At 40.8% G+C, this 15,124-nt stretch overlaps 1 protein-coding gene across 3 annotated transcripts in view; it reads right to left on the bottom strand.

Annotated features, from left to right (window-relative positions):
- Nucleotides 1-14,534, bottom strand: part of WDR35 (WD repeat domain 35) — a 43,564-nt gene extending 29,030 nt beyond the window's left edge. For all 3 annotated transcript variants that reach the window (XM_036335268.1, XM_036335269.1, XM_036335270.1), the window contains exons 1-10: nucleotides 14,395-14,534; nucleotides 13,679-13,796; nucleotides 11,525-11,596; nucleotides 9,122-9,214; nucleotides 8,364-8,492; nucleotides 7,900-8,033; nucleotides 5,711-5,876; nucleotides 5,446-5,591; nucleotides 4,267-4,392; nucleotides 665-850 (exon numbers count right to left, since the gene is read on the bottom strand). In XM_036335268.1, the coding sequence (XP_036191161.1) occupies nucleotides 665-850; nucleotides 4,267-4,392; nucleotides 5,446-5,591; nucleotides 5,711-5,876; nucleotides 7,900-8,033; nucleotides 8,364-8,492; nucleotides 9,122-9,214; nucleotides 11,525-11,596; nucleotides 13,679-13,796; nucleotides 14,395-14,418 (1,194 nt within the window). In that variant the 5' untranslated portion in view covers nucleotides 14,419-14,534. The remainder of the gene's footprint in view (nucleotides 1-664; nucleotides 851-4,266; nucleotides 4,393-5,445; nucleotides 5,592-5,710; nucleotides 5,877-7,899; nucleotides 8,034-8,363; nucleotides 8,493-9,121; nucleotides 9,215-11,524; nucleotides 11,597-13,678; nucleotides 13,797-14,394) is intronic.
- Nucleotides 14,535-15,124: the final 590 nt, after the last annotated feature.

The raw sequence follows: 15,124 nt of genomic DNA, 5'->3' as shown, positions 1-15,124 counted from the left end.
GCTCCCTTTCTGGCCCCCGTGGCCTTAGGGCTTCTTTAGAAATACCCTGTTTTAGGGAGTTTCAGGGGGAATGTGCCTGTTCAAATGGCCACTTTACACCAAAAACTTCATTCTTTTTAATGGGATAAAATAGTAACACAGCCAAAGACAACGGTAATCCTTTTTTGAAAAACTGACATGCTTCTGTAAATGTTTAAGTTGTTAGCATACTTTTTAAAAGGGCATTAATTATATTATTTATTTTGTGCTACCAAACTGATTTTTAAAGCAATATAACTCTGAGAAAAAGTATATTTCTCAACATCACAGCTACCCAAAGTGTTATATGGTCATTGTTATATAGCTTCTTGAGCATTTATACTAGACATCTGCCTATTCATTTTTGCTTATGGGATTTTTAACTTGGAAGAGGATTGATGTATTTTAAATACATTTCAGAGACAAAAAGCTTCAGTACTGAACTGATCAATATAAAATGTCAGTGGATTAATTGATTGAATGGGGTCATATAATTTTCCAACAGAAGTCTAGCCAGACATGACCAAGAGAACCAATACTTTGCTGGACCTGCCAGTGTAGAGGCCATGCTTGCAAGTAGACAACTATAGCCTAATTCTGCCAAGTGGTTGACCCATCTAAGTTTTTAATATCGAGTAACACCTACCTGAGGAAGATTTTCATCAGCTTTCGTAGCCAAAATGCAGAAATCTCCACAGGTAGTAATAGAAATGAGACTCTTCACATATTTAACGTATTTCTCATTGTTTTTCGTATCCCAAAATATAACACAGTACTCTGGGCGATCAGGTCTGGTATAAGCATAAACTATAGTATTTAAGCAATATCCCCACTAGGAAAAAAGGAAGGAGGAAAGGGAGGAAAAAGGAGGAGGGAAGAAGGGAAGGAAAGAGGAAAAAGGAGAAAAAAACATTTAATCCTGGGAAAGAAAAACCATGTTATTACATTTTTACTATAGAAATATTGCAGACATGTGGTTTATCAGTTCTGACAAAATATATTCTTCAGAAATGGATGACAGGACTGAACATTCAGCTTAATACCTTTTCTCATTAAAATAACAAAAAATCTAAGAGCAATACAGATAGTTATAAAAGAAACAAAAGACTGCAAAAATAAATTAGTTGCTTAACTGTCCTCATTTTAGTGTGTAAGGTTTAAGCCTCGGTGACAATTTCAGCTTTTTCAATCGTCAACAACAGCTGTATGGGGGCCGACAGGAAGAGTGATCCTTGTCAAAAGTTTAAATTCTGGTCCCCAAGCCAAATTCAGATTCAGGTGCTTTGCCTTTTGTCCACCCACCCACATTTTTTATATTTGTTTTTATCAGCATAACATATGCACAGAGTTTATAGTCAAACTAAAGGCCCAGTGCACAAATTCGTGCCCCAGTGGGGTCCTTGGCCTGGCCTGCAGGATCAGGCCAAAACTGGCTCTCCAACATCCCTCGAGGGGTCCCGGATTGCGAGAGGGCACAGGCCAGCCCGAGGGACCCCACCGGTGCACGATCAGTGCCGGGGAGAGATGGGGGAGGTGGGCCAGCCAGGGAGGGACTGCGGGAGGGCTCAGTCCCAATGGGCTGAACCCCAGTAGCAAGCTCACCTAGCAGTTGGGGCGTCTGCCCCCTGGTGGCCAGTGCATGTCATAGTGAGTGGTCAACCAGTTGACTGTCTGCCCCCTGGTGGCCAGTGCATGTCATAGCGAGTGGTTGAGCGGCCTTAGCATATCATTAGCATATTACGCTTTGATTGGTTGAACGGCCAACCAGACACTTAGCATATTAGGCTTTTATTATATAGGATTAGTCTACACGGCTTATTTAAAACAAAAGCAAAATGCAGGCACCCCGCTCCCATAATTTCCTCCCAGGGCAGCTCTTTACAACTCTTTCAGCTGTTAACGGTTTCAGTATTTATTTCCATGTCACATGTGAATTAATTACTCACACACTTAGTGCTTTCCCTTCTGGCTAACTCTCCCAATATATTTACATGTAATTTTGAACAAATCAATATTGAGAGTCAACAATATTATGACCGTTTACTATTCAAAGCTAAGCCATGTTTACTTTTTGTACCATGATAACTTTTTTTAATTTTACTTTAAAATAATTTTAGATTTATACAAAAGTTGCAAAGATAGTACATAGTTCCCCATACTCCTCTCCCATGCCCCCTATTAACATCTTACATCACCACAGAACATTTGTGACAACTAAGAAAGCAACACTAATGAAGTGCTATTCACTAAACCCATACTTATTTGGATTTCATCCGTTTTTCCCTGAGGTCCTTCTTCTCCTCAGAGTCCTATTGAGGATGTCCTATATGTAGTCGTCATGTCTCCTTAGGCTTCCCAGGGCCATGATGGCTTCTCAGTCTGTCCTTGTTTTGATGACCGAGACAGTTTTGAGGAGTCCTGGCCAGGTGTTTTGTAGAATGTCCTTCCGTGAGGTTTGGTCTGATGTTTTTCCCATGCTCGGATCAGGATAGTCAGTTTTTAGGAAACCCCCACAGCGGGGAGCAGCTCTTCTGTCGGGTCACATCCCTGAGGACGCTGACCCTGATCACCTGGACAAGGTGGTGTTTGCCAGGTTTCTCCACGGCAAAGTTACTTTCCTTTTTCCCCTCCCCGTTCTGTACGCTTTGGAAGTGAGTCATAAGTGCAACCCACACTCAAACTGGGGAAGAGGGCTACACTGCACTTCTGAACAGGGTGGTGCCTAGTAAATTTGAATACTTCTTTAAGGAAGATTTGTTTGGTCTCCCCCATTTATTTATGTAAGTTATTTATATCAGTTTCTATTCCTGGGCATTTCTTATAATTTGGGTTACAATCCAGTGTTACATCACTTATTTTGTTGCTCAAATCGCTCCACCTGTGGCCCCTGGGAGCTCTTTCCGATTGGCTCCTTCGTCTCTTTGGCCCACGCCCATGCTCTTGTTTTTGGAGCACTTCCTGACTTCCTGGCACTATAAGATGCTCCAGCTATCTTGTACTTTCCCCACGCTAGTCCTAGAATCAGCCATTTCTCCAAGGTTCTTTGCCCTTTAAACATGAGATAGATAAGTCTTTTTAATAACAAATACTTGTCATAGTTCTCCAGCTCAGTCTCATACTTCAGAACTTGTTTTGGATCAGATGTTAAATTTAAGATAAAATAAAATACTCTTATGCTGCTTATGCTCATTTCTCCTCTGACCCTTTCTCTGCCCTTCTCTGCCCTGCTCTGTGCCCTGGAGGCCGACTTCTATGAACTCCGTTTCCTGGGCTATCTTGCCTTCTGGTGTGGCCAAGAGAAGACCCCAGCGGTGGAGAGAGGGTGGAAGTATTTCCTCCCTCCCACCCCCGTGCTGCCTCTGCCCTGCCAGCTGGCAGTGGCTCTGCTCCCGCAGAGGGTCCCCTGGCACAGCCACAGCGCCAGTGGGTTCCTGAACACTTCCTCACCTTGCCCACTGTTGCTAGTCTCTAGGTCAGCCGTGGGCAAACTACGGCCCGCGGGCCGGATCCGGCCCGTTTGAAATGAATAAAACTAAAAAAAAAAAAAAAAAAAGACCGTACCCTTTAATGTAATGATGTTTACTTTGAATTTATATTAGCTCACACAAACACTCCATCCATGCTTTTGTTCCGGCCTCCGGTCCAGTTTAAGAACCCATTGTGGCCCTCGAGTCAAAAAGTTTGCCCACCCCTGCTCTAGGTACTTGCTGCACCATCCCTCACTGGTCCCCTTAACCCTGCCCAGACCCCTGTAGTAAGCCCTTCATCCAGTGGTTCTCAACCTTCTGGCCCTTTAAAACAGTTCCTCATGTTGTGACCCCCAACCATGAAATTATTTTTGTTGCTACTTCATAACTGTAATGTTGCTACTGTTATGAATCGTAATGTAAATATCTGATATGCAGGATGGTCTTAGGCGACCCCGTGAAAGGGTCGTTCAACCGCCAAAGGGGTCGCGACCCACAGGTTGAGAACCGCTGCTTCATCACTCTCCCTCAGTGACTCCTCTGAGTGTGCCATCTGTTTCCTGTGAGACCCTGATTGTTGGAGTAATGTTACTAGTCATATAGTCTCCTGGAAAAACTTGCTAGTTCTAAGGTCTTCTCACTGAAAAGCCTCCGTTTAGCTGGTCTCTAAAACAAACAGGCTATGAACAGATACAAGAAACATATTATACTTGAGCTATAACAAAATCATTTCGTAAAAGGCAGCTTTTCTTAGTAAAAGACAACTGCTCATAATACTCACCTTATAATCAGGTCGAATATTTGCAAAATATATAAAACAGTCAACAGCTAGTGCAATTTTCAATCCACCTCCTTCCCAAGACAGTGCAGATATCTGCTTTCCAGCAACCCTCAAAGTACCTAGAGACTGAAAATACAGTTGTATTTAACCTAAAGAATCACGATGAAATAAAATACGAATTACCACTAATCACCTCACAGGGATCAAAACTGGTATGAAAATTGTTTTGTGGAAGGGTGCTACTCACTTCAAAATCATTTTCCTTGAATTTTTATAATAAAAACCATACATATGGTAAGAGAAATTTACAAACTATATCCAAAGAATTCGGTATCAAATTTTATCAAATCTAAGATGCCAGAGATTTAAACATGCATCTTTATTTTTATGTGCAACTAAGAAAGAAAACACACATTGTTAAGTAAAATATTAAAATAACTGGTAAAGGCTTTGTGTAGCAAAAATACATATTTTTGAAGTGTATGGCGAATTTAAAGAAACCAACAGGATATCCAAAAGGGACTGAATATATTCCAGAGTTAGAAAATAAAAGAGGTAAAAATTTATTAAGTTTGGTTACTAATAAGTTCTAATTTCCTAAATTCTTTAAAATTCGCAATATATTACTTCTCCTTTTTGAAAATTAAATGTAGTAATAATACTATTGAGAAGGATAACATGCATTTATGAAAAACAATGCTTATCACTTAATGTAGAATTGCCTTTGATTAATTATTAAGATAGACTTTTCTTAAAATAATTGATTATTTCACAACAAGTTAAAACTATTAGAAGTTTGGAGAAAGGACAGACAGATACATATATATTATCTATGCATGTTCAATATATCACATTAAAAATCCACAAAAGTCATCTGAAACAACTACATTACACCAAAAACAATTCAAAAACCAGCAGCAAACACAGATGCATATTCAGATCACATGTGAAACATCTGGTTTTCTAAATGTATAGATGATGATATAAATTCCATGAGAAAAGAGAATTATGAAGACTTATAATGAGGATCATTCAAAGACATACACCTGATATTTTTACTGAAAATGTCCCTGATAAAAAATGTGACAAGTGTGTACCCTTTCCTCCATTCTGTCTCCCGTACCTTATTCTCTGCATATTTAAATGGAAAGAAAGAGACAAAATCTTGACTACATTTACCTCCCCGAATGGGTTGTAGAACTGCACGATGTTGACATCTCTGTCCTGCAGGCCGGCCTTCTGGGTGCCCGCCACCGCCAGCACGCTGCCCGTGTGGTTCCACTGGATACTGACCACGCACATGTTCGTGTCGATGAGAACAGGGTCTGGTCAAAGAGAAGAAAGGAGGCAGTTGTGGTAAAACACTTAGCCTAGGGAACTTGGCCATCCTACGGACAATTTTTAAATATTCTGTAGTTCTCCACATTAAAAAGCAATTACATACTTTGGTCATTCTCGTGTCTCATTATTTGGCACCGCCCATTGTCAAAACAAACAGCGAGGCAGGGGCAGTCGGGCTCCACGTAGCCTTCGGTGCCGTGGTACCAGTGAATTCCAGCAATACTGATGGCGCCAGTGACGTTCACCAAACAGTTCAGCTTCATTTTCATCTGCGTAAAATCATGTTAATGGTCTATGTTTTAGAACAGATCAGCGAGAACAGAGCATTGTAGAAACAACACAGAAAGTAGGATGTGAAAATCTGGTTTCAAATGCAAGCTCTATCACGTACGAGTTTACCAACCCTGGAAAAATCACTTCCCCTGAGTTTCAGCTTTCCCCATTTGCAACATGAAGAATAAAAAACCTCAGAGTCTTTTTGAGTCTCGAATGACAAGAGGATATGAAGTACTATGGAAATAGCAAAGTGTCACAGAAAAGCTGCTATTCCCACTTCCATTAATGAGCGGATGCATGGAATGCCCTGACCATGACTAAAGACAGCGCTGCCCACGCGATCAGATCCTCACAGCTCAAGCCCACAAAGCCAGGCTTTCCTGAGATGTTACCACCTGAGCCCATACAGTTTGCTTCTTTCCAGGCCTGATTTTTGTCCCTTACTGTTTAAGTCTTCGTTCTTTTTACAAACAGCCCTGAGTAACTTCCTACAGGAATATCTGTGCTATCTCATGTAAACTGTGGCTTCGGGCCTGAGAAGACACAGCGATTAAACTGCACATCTTCCCACGCATCATCCCTCAGCTCTGTACACTGAAATCTTGTCCCTTCCAGCTACCTGAAAAGGCAACGAGAAGCATCAATTTATCTTGACACAACCAGAGGTGGCTTTTTAATAAAAAAAAAAACTTTTTAGATGATTTAAACCTGAATTGAAGACGTTCTTTTTGTTTTAATTGAATTTATTGGAGTGACATTGGTTCACACAACCGTAAAGGTTTCAAGTGTACAACTCAACAAAGCATCCTCTGCACACGGCATGGTGCACCCATCTCCCAGGCAGTCTCTCTCCACCCCACTTATCCCCTTTGCCCATCTGCGCCTACCCCCCACTACCTCTCCCTCTGGCTATCACCACACTGTTGTCTGTCTCTATGTATTATACCTACATACGTTTTTTTACTTAATCCCTTCACTTTCTTTCATCCCCAACACCCCTCCCCTCTACAGCTGTCAATCTGTTCCATGCATCCTGACTCTGTTCCTATTTTGTTCATCAGTTCATTTTGTTCATTAGATTCCACATATAAATGAAATCATATAGTATTTGCTTTTCTCTGACTGGCTTATTTCACGTAGCATAATACCCTCCAGGTCTATGCATGCTGTTGCAAAGGTAAGATTTCCTTTTTTACCACCCAGTAATATTCTATTGTGTAGATGTACCACAGCTTTTTAATCCACTCATCTACTGATGGGCACTTGGGCTGCTTCCAGATCTTGGCTATTGTAAATAATGCTGCAATGAACATAGGGGTGCATACATTCTTTCAAATTAATGTTTCAGGTTTCTCAGGATATATTTCCAGAAGTGGAATCACTAGGTCAAAAAAGAAGTTCCATTATTAATTTTTTGAGGAAATTCTATACTATTTTCCACAGAAGACTTTCATGATTATACAAACCATCTATATATATAAAAGTCTAAGCAACTCTTACAACAGAATGACCGGAACAGGAATGACCGATCAACCGGTCGCTATGATGCACACTGACCACTAGGAGGCAGACTCCCAATGCAGGAGCTGCCCCTGGTGGTCAGTGCACTCCCATAGGGGGAGAGCTGCTTAGACAGAAGCTGGGCTCATGGCTGGCGAGTGCAGCTGTGGGGTGGGAGCCTCTCCCAACTGCACAGCAGCATTACTGCAGCATTACCGAGCAGCAGCAGCGGCCACAGTAGGCGCAGTGGGCCAGGATGAGCGTGAGCAGCGTGGCACCAGCCCCAGTTTGGGTTCCTCCCTGGCCACCTGCCACTTGGTGCACTGCTACACCCCTCGAGGGGTCCCGGACTGTAGAGGGCACAGGCCAGGCTGAGGGCCCTCCCACCTCCGTGCTCGAATTTTGTGCACGGGTCCTCTAGTCATAAATAAATGTGTATACGTATATGACAGATACGTAAAATAATCATATAAAATTATATAAATAAAACTAATGAATATATGGGTATATACTTACTATAAAATTCCCTTGACTATCATAAATGTGTATTTCTCCATTTGCCATTCCAAAAAGTAAGGCTTTACCATCTGCAGACCATGCTACATGCCATAACTGTACACCCTTCAAGTCTTTTCCCCAAATGCGATTCCCTAAAACAAAACATACAACATAATTATTTCATTAAAAGTTCAAGTATAAAGGTAAATTATATAATTAGGCAGACATATTTAAAATAATCCTGAAAATTGAATTCACTTTTTTTTAGCGCCACTATAAAAAAAATTTTTAAATAGACTGTCTTATTTGAATATAATTAAAAATAAATGATTCTGGAATGTCATCAAATTATATGCCAACTGTTTTCTCTTTTTATGTTACTTTTCTGTCAGAAGACTAACATATAGTAAGTAATTTAAACCTCTAAAGATAAAAACATCAACTAAGTCTCAATCTCAGTTCTGGGTGCGATAAGGCATTACCATCCACTGAACCGACTATCACAGCCCCGTCTTCATACACAATGCAGATCTTCTGTCCATCTGCAGTCCAGCTCATGCTGCGAACCACGGATTTATTTCTATTGTTGATCATTTCCTCATACCAAGAGCCTATTTGCACAAATAAAAAGTACAAGTCAAAACTTCCACATCTATTAGATGGTGCTGAAGATTTGAAAACATCCCATGGAATACAATGTGAAATAAATAACCGCAAAGTTCTCTACAACATGAGACATTAAACTATAAAACCCTCAAATCCAACATAAACAAAATGAAAAATTAACTTAGACCTTGACTAAGATCATCTCAGAAAACACAATAAATTCCCACCTTTTTTTATTATTGCCTTTGACTTCTTAATAAATGTGTTTTTATCTACTGACCTAACTCTAGTCACTGGCCACATAGGAACTAATTCTTATTGGAAACCTGGAGAAACAAGAGCTACCTCAAGCAGAAACTATTCTGCTAAGAGTCTAAGTTAATTTTGGAGATAACCAACAGGCACTCTCAACAGTCAGTTCATTCACTTTCCTAATCCAAGGTCACAGTTCAAAGGAAAGGAAATTAAAGAGGAAAGTAGAGAGAAATAAGTCCAGAAATATCACTCCTGTACAGTCAGAACGAACTCCTGTTGCTGGTTAAAAGGGGTCTATTTCAAAGACATTATTTCCCCATTCAAATACTGTAATCCAGACTCCACTTTGTGAAAGATTAAATAAACTCTCCTAATATACCTTTATAAAACATCCAAACAATGATAAGCCCATTTTGATCACTGGTAGTCAACTTCTGATATTGTTCATTCCATGTGACGACTTGAACACAACCTAAAAAAATATAAAACAATTTAGAAACTACAAAAAAGGTATAATTAACTTCATACATATTTTTATAAAAAACGCCAAAGAGCATGTTAAAATCAGTACAGTTCCTGTCCAACTACCCAGCCTTAATATTAGTCAAAAATGTTCATAGGAGCCTGGCCAGTGTGACTTAGTTGTTGAGTTTCGACCTATGAAGCAGGAGGTCACAGTTCCACTCCCTTTCAGGGCGCATGCCAGGCTGTGGGCTTGATCCCCAGTAGGGGGTGTGCAGGAGGCAACCAATCAATGATTCTCTCTCATCACTGATGTTTCTATCTCTTTCTCCCCCTCCCTTCCTCTCTGAAATCAATAAAAATATATTTTTTAAAATATTCATAGGATACAGTTACTATTATCACTCATTTTTTACAAGAATGGGCAATACTATTTCATGTTTGTTCCTATTTCATGCCAGCAAAGCACCTGTTATGGTCAGTTTGCAAGAGCTGCCATACAGCTGATGACAGAAACAAATGTAAGTTTTACTGAACTGGCCAGACTCCCAAGGACTATAATGCCCGAAGGACATCATACTAAGTACTTAGTTGTTTGGGGTTTTTACTTTTTTTGGGGGGGGGGGTGTTGTTTGTGGTTATGTCCCCTAATCACTCTTCCCCACTGCCCCTTGTTTTCCATTCTATTAGTAACATACTTGTGAGCAGATCTTAAACCTCTGGGCTATATGAACAATTGACTTTTTCTTTTTCTGTTTTAGTTTTTGTAATCCCTAAATATTTTAGTGTATATTTCTTAAGAATAAGGACATTGTCTTTCATAACCACATTACAACTTAGGAAATTTAACAATGATACAATATTATTCTCTAACCCACATTCCATATTCAAATTTTATCAATTGTCTAAATAATGTCCTTTATAGATACTTGTTTTTCTCATTCCAAGATCCAATCTAAATTAATATTGCATTCAGATGTGCCCTGACCAGGTGGCTTAGTTGGTTGGAGCGTCCTCCCATGCACCAAAAAGTTGTGGGTTCAATTCCAGTCCCGGTCAGGGCACATACCCAGGTTGCGGGTTTGATCCCCAGTTAGGATGTGTATCAGTTAATGTTTCTCACATCAATGTTTCTTTCTCTCTCTCTCTCTCTATCTCTATCACTCTCTCTAAAAAAAAAAAAAATATATATATATATATATATATATATATATATATATACACACACATATATTTTTTTTTAGGTGAAGATTAAAAAAAATAATAGTGCATTCAATTGTTACATCTCTTTAGTCTACTTTAATCTGGAACCATGGGACAAATTCTCAAAAAAGATTGTATCCTACCCATAGACAGATACAGTATTTTCTAATATATAAAATAACAGCTACTTTTTTCAGATTTATTGAGTATGTTGATTAATCATGTAATGTAAAAGTTGTTGAATGACGCTAGGCCAGGGGTGGGCAACCCTTGGCACGCGTGCCAAACATGGCATGCCAGTAACTTTTGCTGGCACGCAAAACCCTCTCTTATAATCTTCCATTTACAATTTTTTTCTTAATATCGACTTTTTTATTTTTCAGATAAATTCAGTGTAGGTGCATCTTAGATAAATAAATAATTTTACATAACAAGTTATCTTTAAAGACCATAGACATGGATTGATGAGAGAGGGGAAGAGCAATTTCTATGCCTCTGCCTTAACTCTCCCTGCCTGCCTAGATCTAACCAGTGTTTTGGTTTCATCCACATACGCTTGTGAATCTTTGTTCTCAGTGATGAATTTTGTTAAGTCTCGTAATAGGAGTAGCCTGACGGATGAAAGTAGTAGCTCATGCATATCTCTGAAGGTCACGAAATATAAACCTGATGTAAAATCTGTCATCAGTGATGCAGCAGCAAAAGTCCCACTGATAATATCAAATGGAGTCATAAAGTTTTCTGTCGGACTATCAGTGTACATGTATACATTTAAAAATAAATGTCTTTTTCATATACTGTGTTTTTGTCGCTCGAATGAATTTTATTATTTCTTCAAGGTTCTTCACATACGTACACCTTTAGAGATATCAAGTAGGCGTAACATGTCCTCAGAAAATTAGGGTTGGCAGGCAGAAGAATTTTGAGTCAGAGATTTTGCTGGTTTTGGCACGCACTCACAAAAAGGTTGCCCACCCCTGCTCTAGGCTATACTATGGCTCAACAGCAATGATTATTTTAAGTATTACCATTATTGAAAATGATGACAATTCTGCATTAAGTAGATGGTTTCTAAATGCCTAAAGATGAAATATGATTAAAAAATTAAATGACTTACCACTATGACCATCAAGATTCTGATTCATAGAAAGGTTATTAGGAGCTGCAAGACCCCTCAATTTTGCATCATCTAAAAAAACAAAAAACAATAACAAAAACTATTACGGCAAATATGTAAGTGACAGGTTATAAGATTTTGACATTTCTTGCTTTTTTTGAAAGGAGATCCTATTCCTGGATGACATTAGAAATATTATTTTTAAGTATGCCTCATTCTAATCTATTTTTCTCATGGTGGAAATATGGACAAGAATACGTACACCCTAGCAAAAATATTATTCTGGCAAAATGTATACAAGAACATTGTTTACTCAGTCTATTAAATAATTAGTAATTATTATTACTACTTATTGCTTCCCAAAAGATCACAAATAGAAATATTGATGACATATAGATTGAAAAATCTAAAGCATAAGAGGGCCCAAGGAGCAAAGACTTTGGAAACTGGTTTTTACTCGACTTTGCAGAATCTTGTATTTATTCATTCATTCAGCAAATATTTATTGAACATCTACACTATGCTATGCACTGTGGGAGGTTCTGGATACAAAATGATGAACAAAATAACTAAGGCCTCTCCCCTCAGAGAACTTGTAGTCTACTGAGGGGATAGATATTAAATACACACACATAAATATATCAACATAAATGTATATATATGAAGACTTTCTGAACAAAGGATATTTAAATTGAGACTGAGGGATAAACTGGAGATAGCAAAGTGAGATAGGGACAAGGGATAAGTATTCCATGCTAGGAAACAGCCAGTGCAAAGGCTGGGGGTCTAGGGGTAGAGCCTTTGACAAACTGAAAGAAGTCCTAGTTGAACAGGGAGAATGACACAAGATGAGGCAAGTGTGATAAGCACAGGGGAAATTATGAAGTCTTCGTAGGAAATGATAAGAATTTTAGATTTTACCCAAGTGCAACAGAAGCCTTTAAAGACTGCTTTTTTATTTTGTTAATTCTTGATTACTAATCATACTATAGATAATACATACAATCTTAAAATACATCATTTCAATAAGTTAATCTTCACTTAGAAAATCTGGTTGTTACATGTAAAATAGAGCTTTTTAAAACTTTCATTTAAAAATAAAAAATCTATGAAAATCTTTAAAATCTGTGACAGTGGAAATTATAAAAGTTGATGCTAAAAAATTCTACTTTCACATAACATGTCTTAAAATATTATAAAAAATACTCTTTACTCTGAAAGCAATGTCAGGAAAAAAAACATGAGTTCCTTCAAAACCACTACTTTTAATTATCCAGTTGTTGTCTCGGACAAGACAAGAATACACTTTTTTTTTTTTTAATCCTCAACTGAGGATATGTTTATTGCTTTTAGAGAGAGGAAAAGAGAGAGAAACATTGACTTGTTGTTCCACCTTTTTATGCATTCATTGGTTGTTTCTTGTATATGCCCTGGTAGGAAATTGAACCCTCAATCTTGGTGTATCCCAACAACGCTCTAACCAACTGAGCTACCTGGCCAGGGCCATGAATATATTCCTTTTTTTTTTTTTTTAAATATATTTTATTGATTTTTTACAGAGAGGAAGGGAGAGAGATAGAGAGCCAGAAACATCGATGAGAGAGAAACATCGATCAGCCGCCTCCTGCACACCCCCTACTGGGGATGTGCCCGCAACCCAGGTACATGCCCTTGACCTGAATCAAACCTGGGACCTTTCAGTCCGCAGGCCGACGCTCTATCCACTGAGCCAAACCGGTTTCGGCATGAATGTATTTCTTAATGCAACTAAAACTTCCTGCATATGTTAAGCAAGATTTAAAAGTATATATAATATACATACATATGTGTATATGTGTTTGAGAAACATAACAGAAAGAAATTTTCTTTTAAGACAGTTAAGGAACCCAAAAAATTGAGAGATTAAATTAATATCAGAGGCCAAATTCTTTTTCACTTTCCATCAATAACTTCAGCAAAAGCCATCTGACCTTTCCTTTCAATATTCTCTGAACTTTCCTGCAAAAATCCTCTAGAAAGGCACCATGAAATGTTTGGGGTTTTGTTCCTCCCCTTTTAAAAACAATTAAAATTGCATACTGACAATAACTTGGGCAAATCTCAAGCCGATTTGCCATCAAGTTCAAGCATGTGGGCTTGCATTCATTCACCTACCCGTCTGTGCCTCTAACTTCAACACCTTCAGTAATCCATCTTCGCCCCCACACGCGATGAATCCTTGGTCCTTGTTCCAAGAGATACATTTCAGCTTCACGTTATTGGGAATGGCGATCTGAAAAGCAACCAGCGCCGCTCACAACTTCTTACGAAGGAGGTGAAAAGGCAGTCTACGGGAGCTCCAAGGCTGAAGAAAATCCCCCCAAGAAAATGGGCGTAGTGTAGTCCCTGAACTGTGCTGGGCGCTACCCGCTGGGAAAGAGAGAGAGACGTGCCCACCAACAAGGGCACACACAGCGGAGGAGCCCAACGCGGGAGTCGCCTGGCGGGCTTTTAAAAGGGCACGGAGATGGCAATGCACACCCTCCGTCCACGTTCCCTTTCCACACACATACCTAAGCTACCCCTTTGCAATTCTTCTCTTCCCCGGAGGCCCATGATGGCCCAAAGAATCTAAGTCACCTGGCTCAGCAGCAGCTGGAGGAGCCACGCTGGGGAAGCACCCACTGATCTGCCCAGCTGGCCCCGCTAAAGAGCCCGCCTGGGGCCGCTCTGGCAGAGGGTCGCACGGGAGGGCGGCTGGGCGCGCCCGGGACTCTGGGGACCGGCGGGAGGAGGTCGGATGCGGGACCAGGAGGGATGCAGGAGCCGCGACCGAGACAGATGCGAGCAGAGGCGGGGACGGAGAAGCGCGGGCGCCCTGGAACACTCACTCTCTTGCTCAGATAAAAGAACATCCTGGAGGCCCGAGGGCACGACCCCAGCCGCCAAGGCCCGCCGCCGGGAACTCTTTCTGGAGTCGCTAATTGCCAGTACCAGCGGCTCTTGGAAGCTCCCGTCGCCCTGGCAACCGGTCGCATCCGGGGCGCCGGGGGACACTTCCGGCGTCGGGCACGCCGTTGTGCGCCTGCGCGGGCGTCGTGGGGCCGGTGGGAGTCGCTGTCTCGGGGCCGAATCTGTCACTGGGGCTTCAGGGCTGGTTGCTCCCCCTGAAGGCCTGGTCGCCCCCCTCGTTTCCCGGCCCCGGGCCTCAGGTGCCCTCGGTCCCCGCTGGGAAACTCGCGTGCGTGTCAGGCAGGGTCCATCGAGCAGGAAAGGCGCCCGGTCAATGTTTGAGTGTTTCGTGAGCCCCAAAGCCCAGCATCGTGGGAAGGGAAACGTCATTAGTTGCCTCGGGTAGGTTGGCGCCTTCGGGCAGATGAAATTGCAAGCATGCGTCTTCCAAAGGCTGCAAACCTTCCCCTGGGCCTTTGGGGATTCGCGAGCTCCCTGGAGCGATTTGGAGGTTGGAGTGTGTGCTCGTTCTGCTGACTTAGAACTTTTCAACAGCGTATTTAAGCTGTTACTGCAGCCCAAGGGTCCCTATAAAAATAGGTATGGGCTTTGGGCCATTGCCGCATATAATTGCCATTGGGGCATAGCCCTCATTTTCAAATAATTGAG

The sequence above is a fragment of the Myotis myotis genome, unplaced genomic scaffold (genome assembly GCF_014108235.1).
Source record: "Myotis myotis isolate mMyoMyo1 unplaced genomic scaffold, mMyoMyo1.p scaffold_m19_p_14, whole genome shotgun sequence".
Lineage (NCBI taxonomy): Eukaryota > Metazoa > Chordata > Mammalia > Chiroptera > Vespertilionidae > Myotis > Myotis myotis.
The sequence above is the reverse complement of the archived record's forward strand: the minus strand, read 5'-3'. Positions and strand labels throughout refer to the sequence as shown.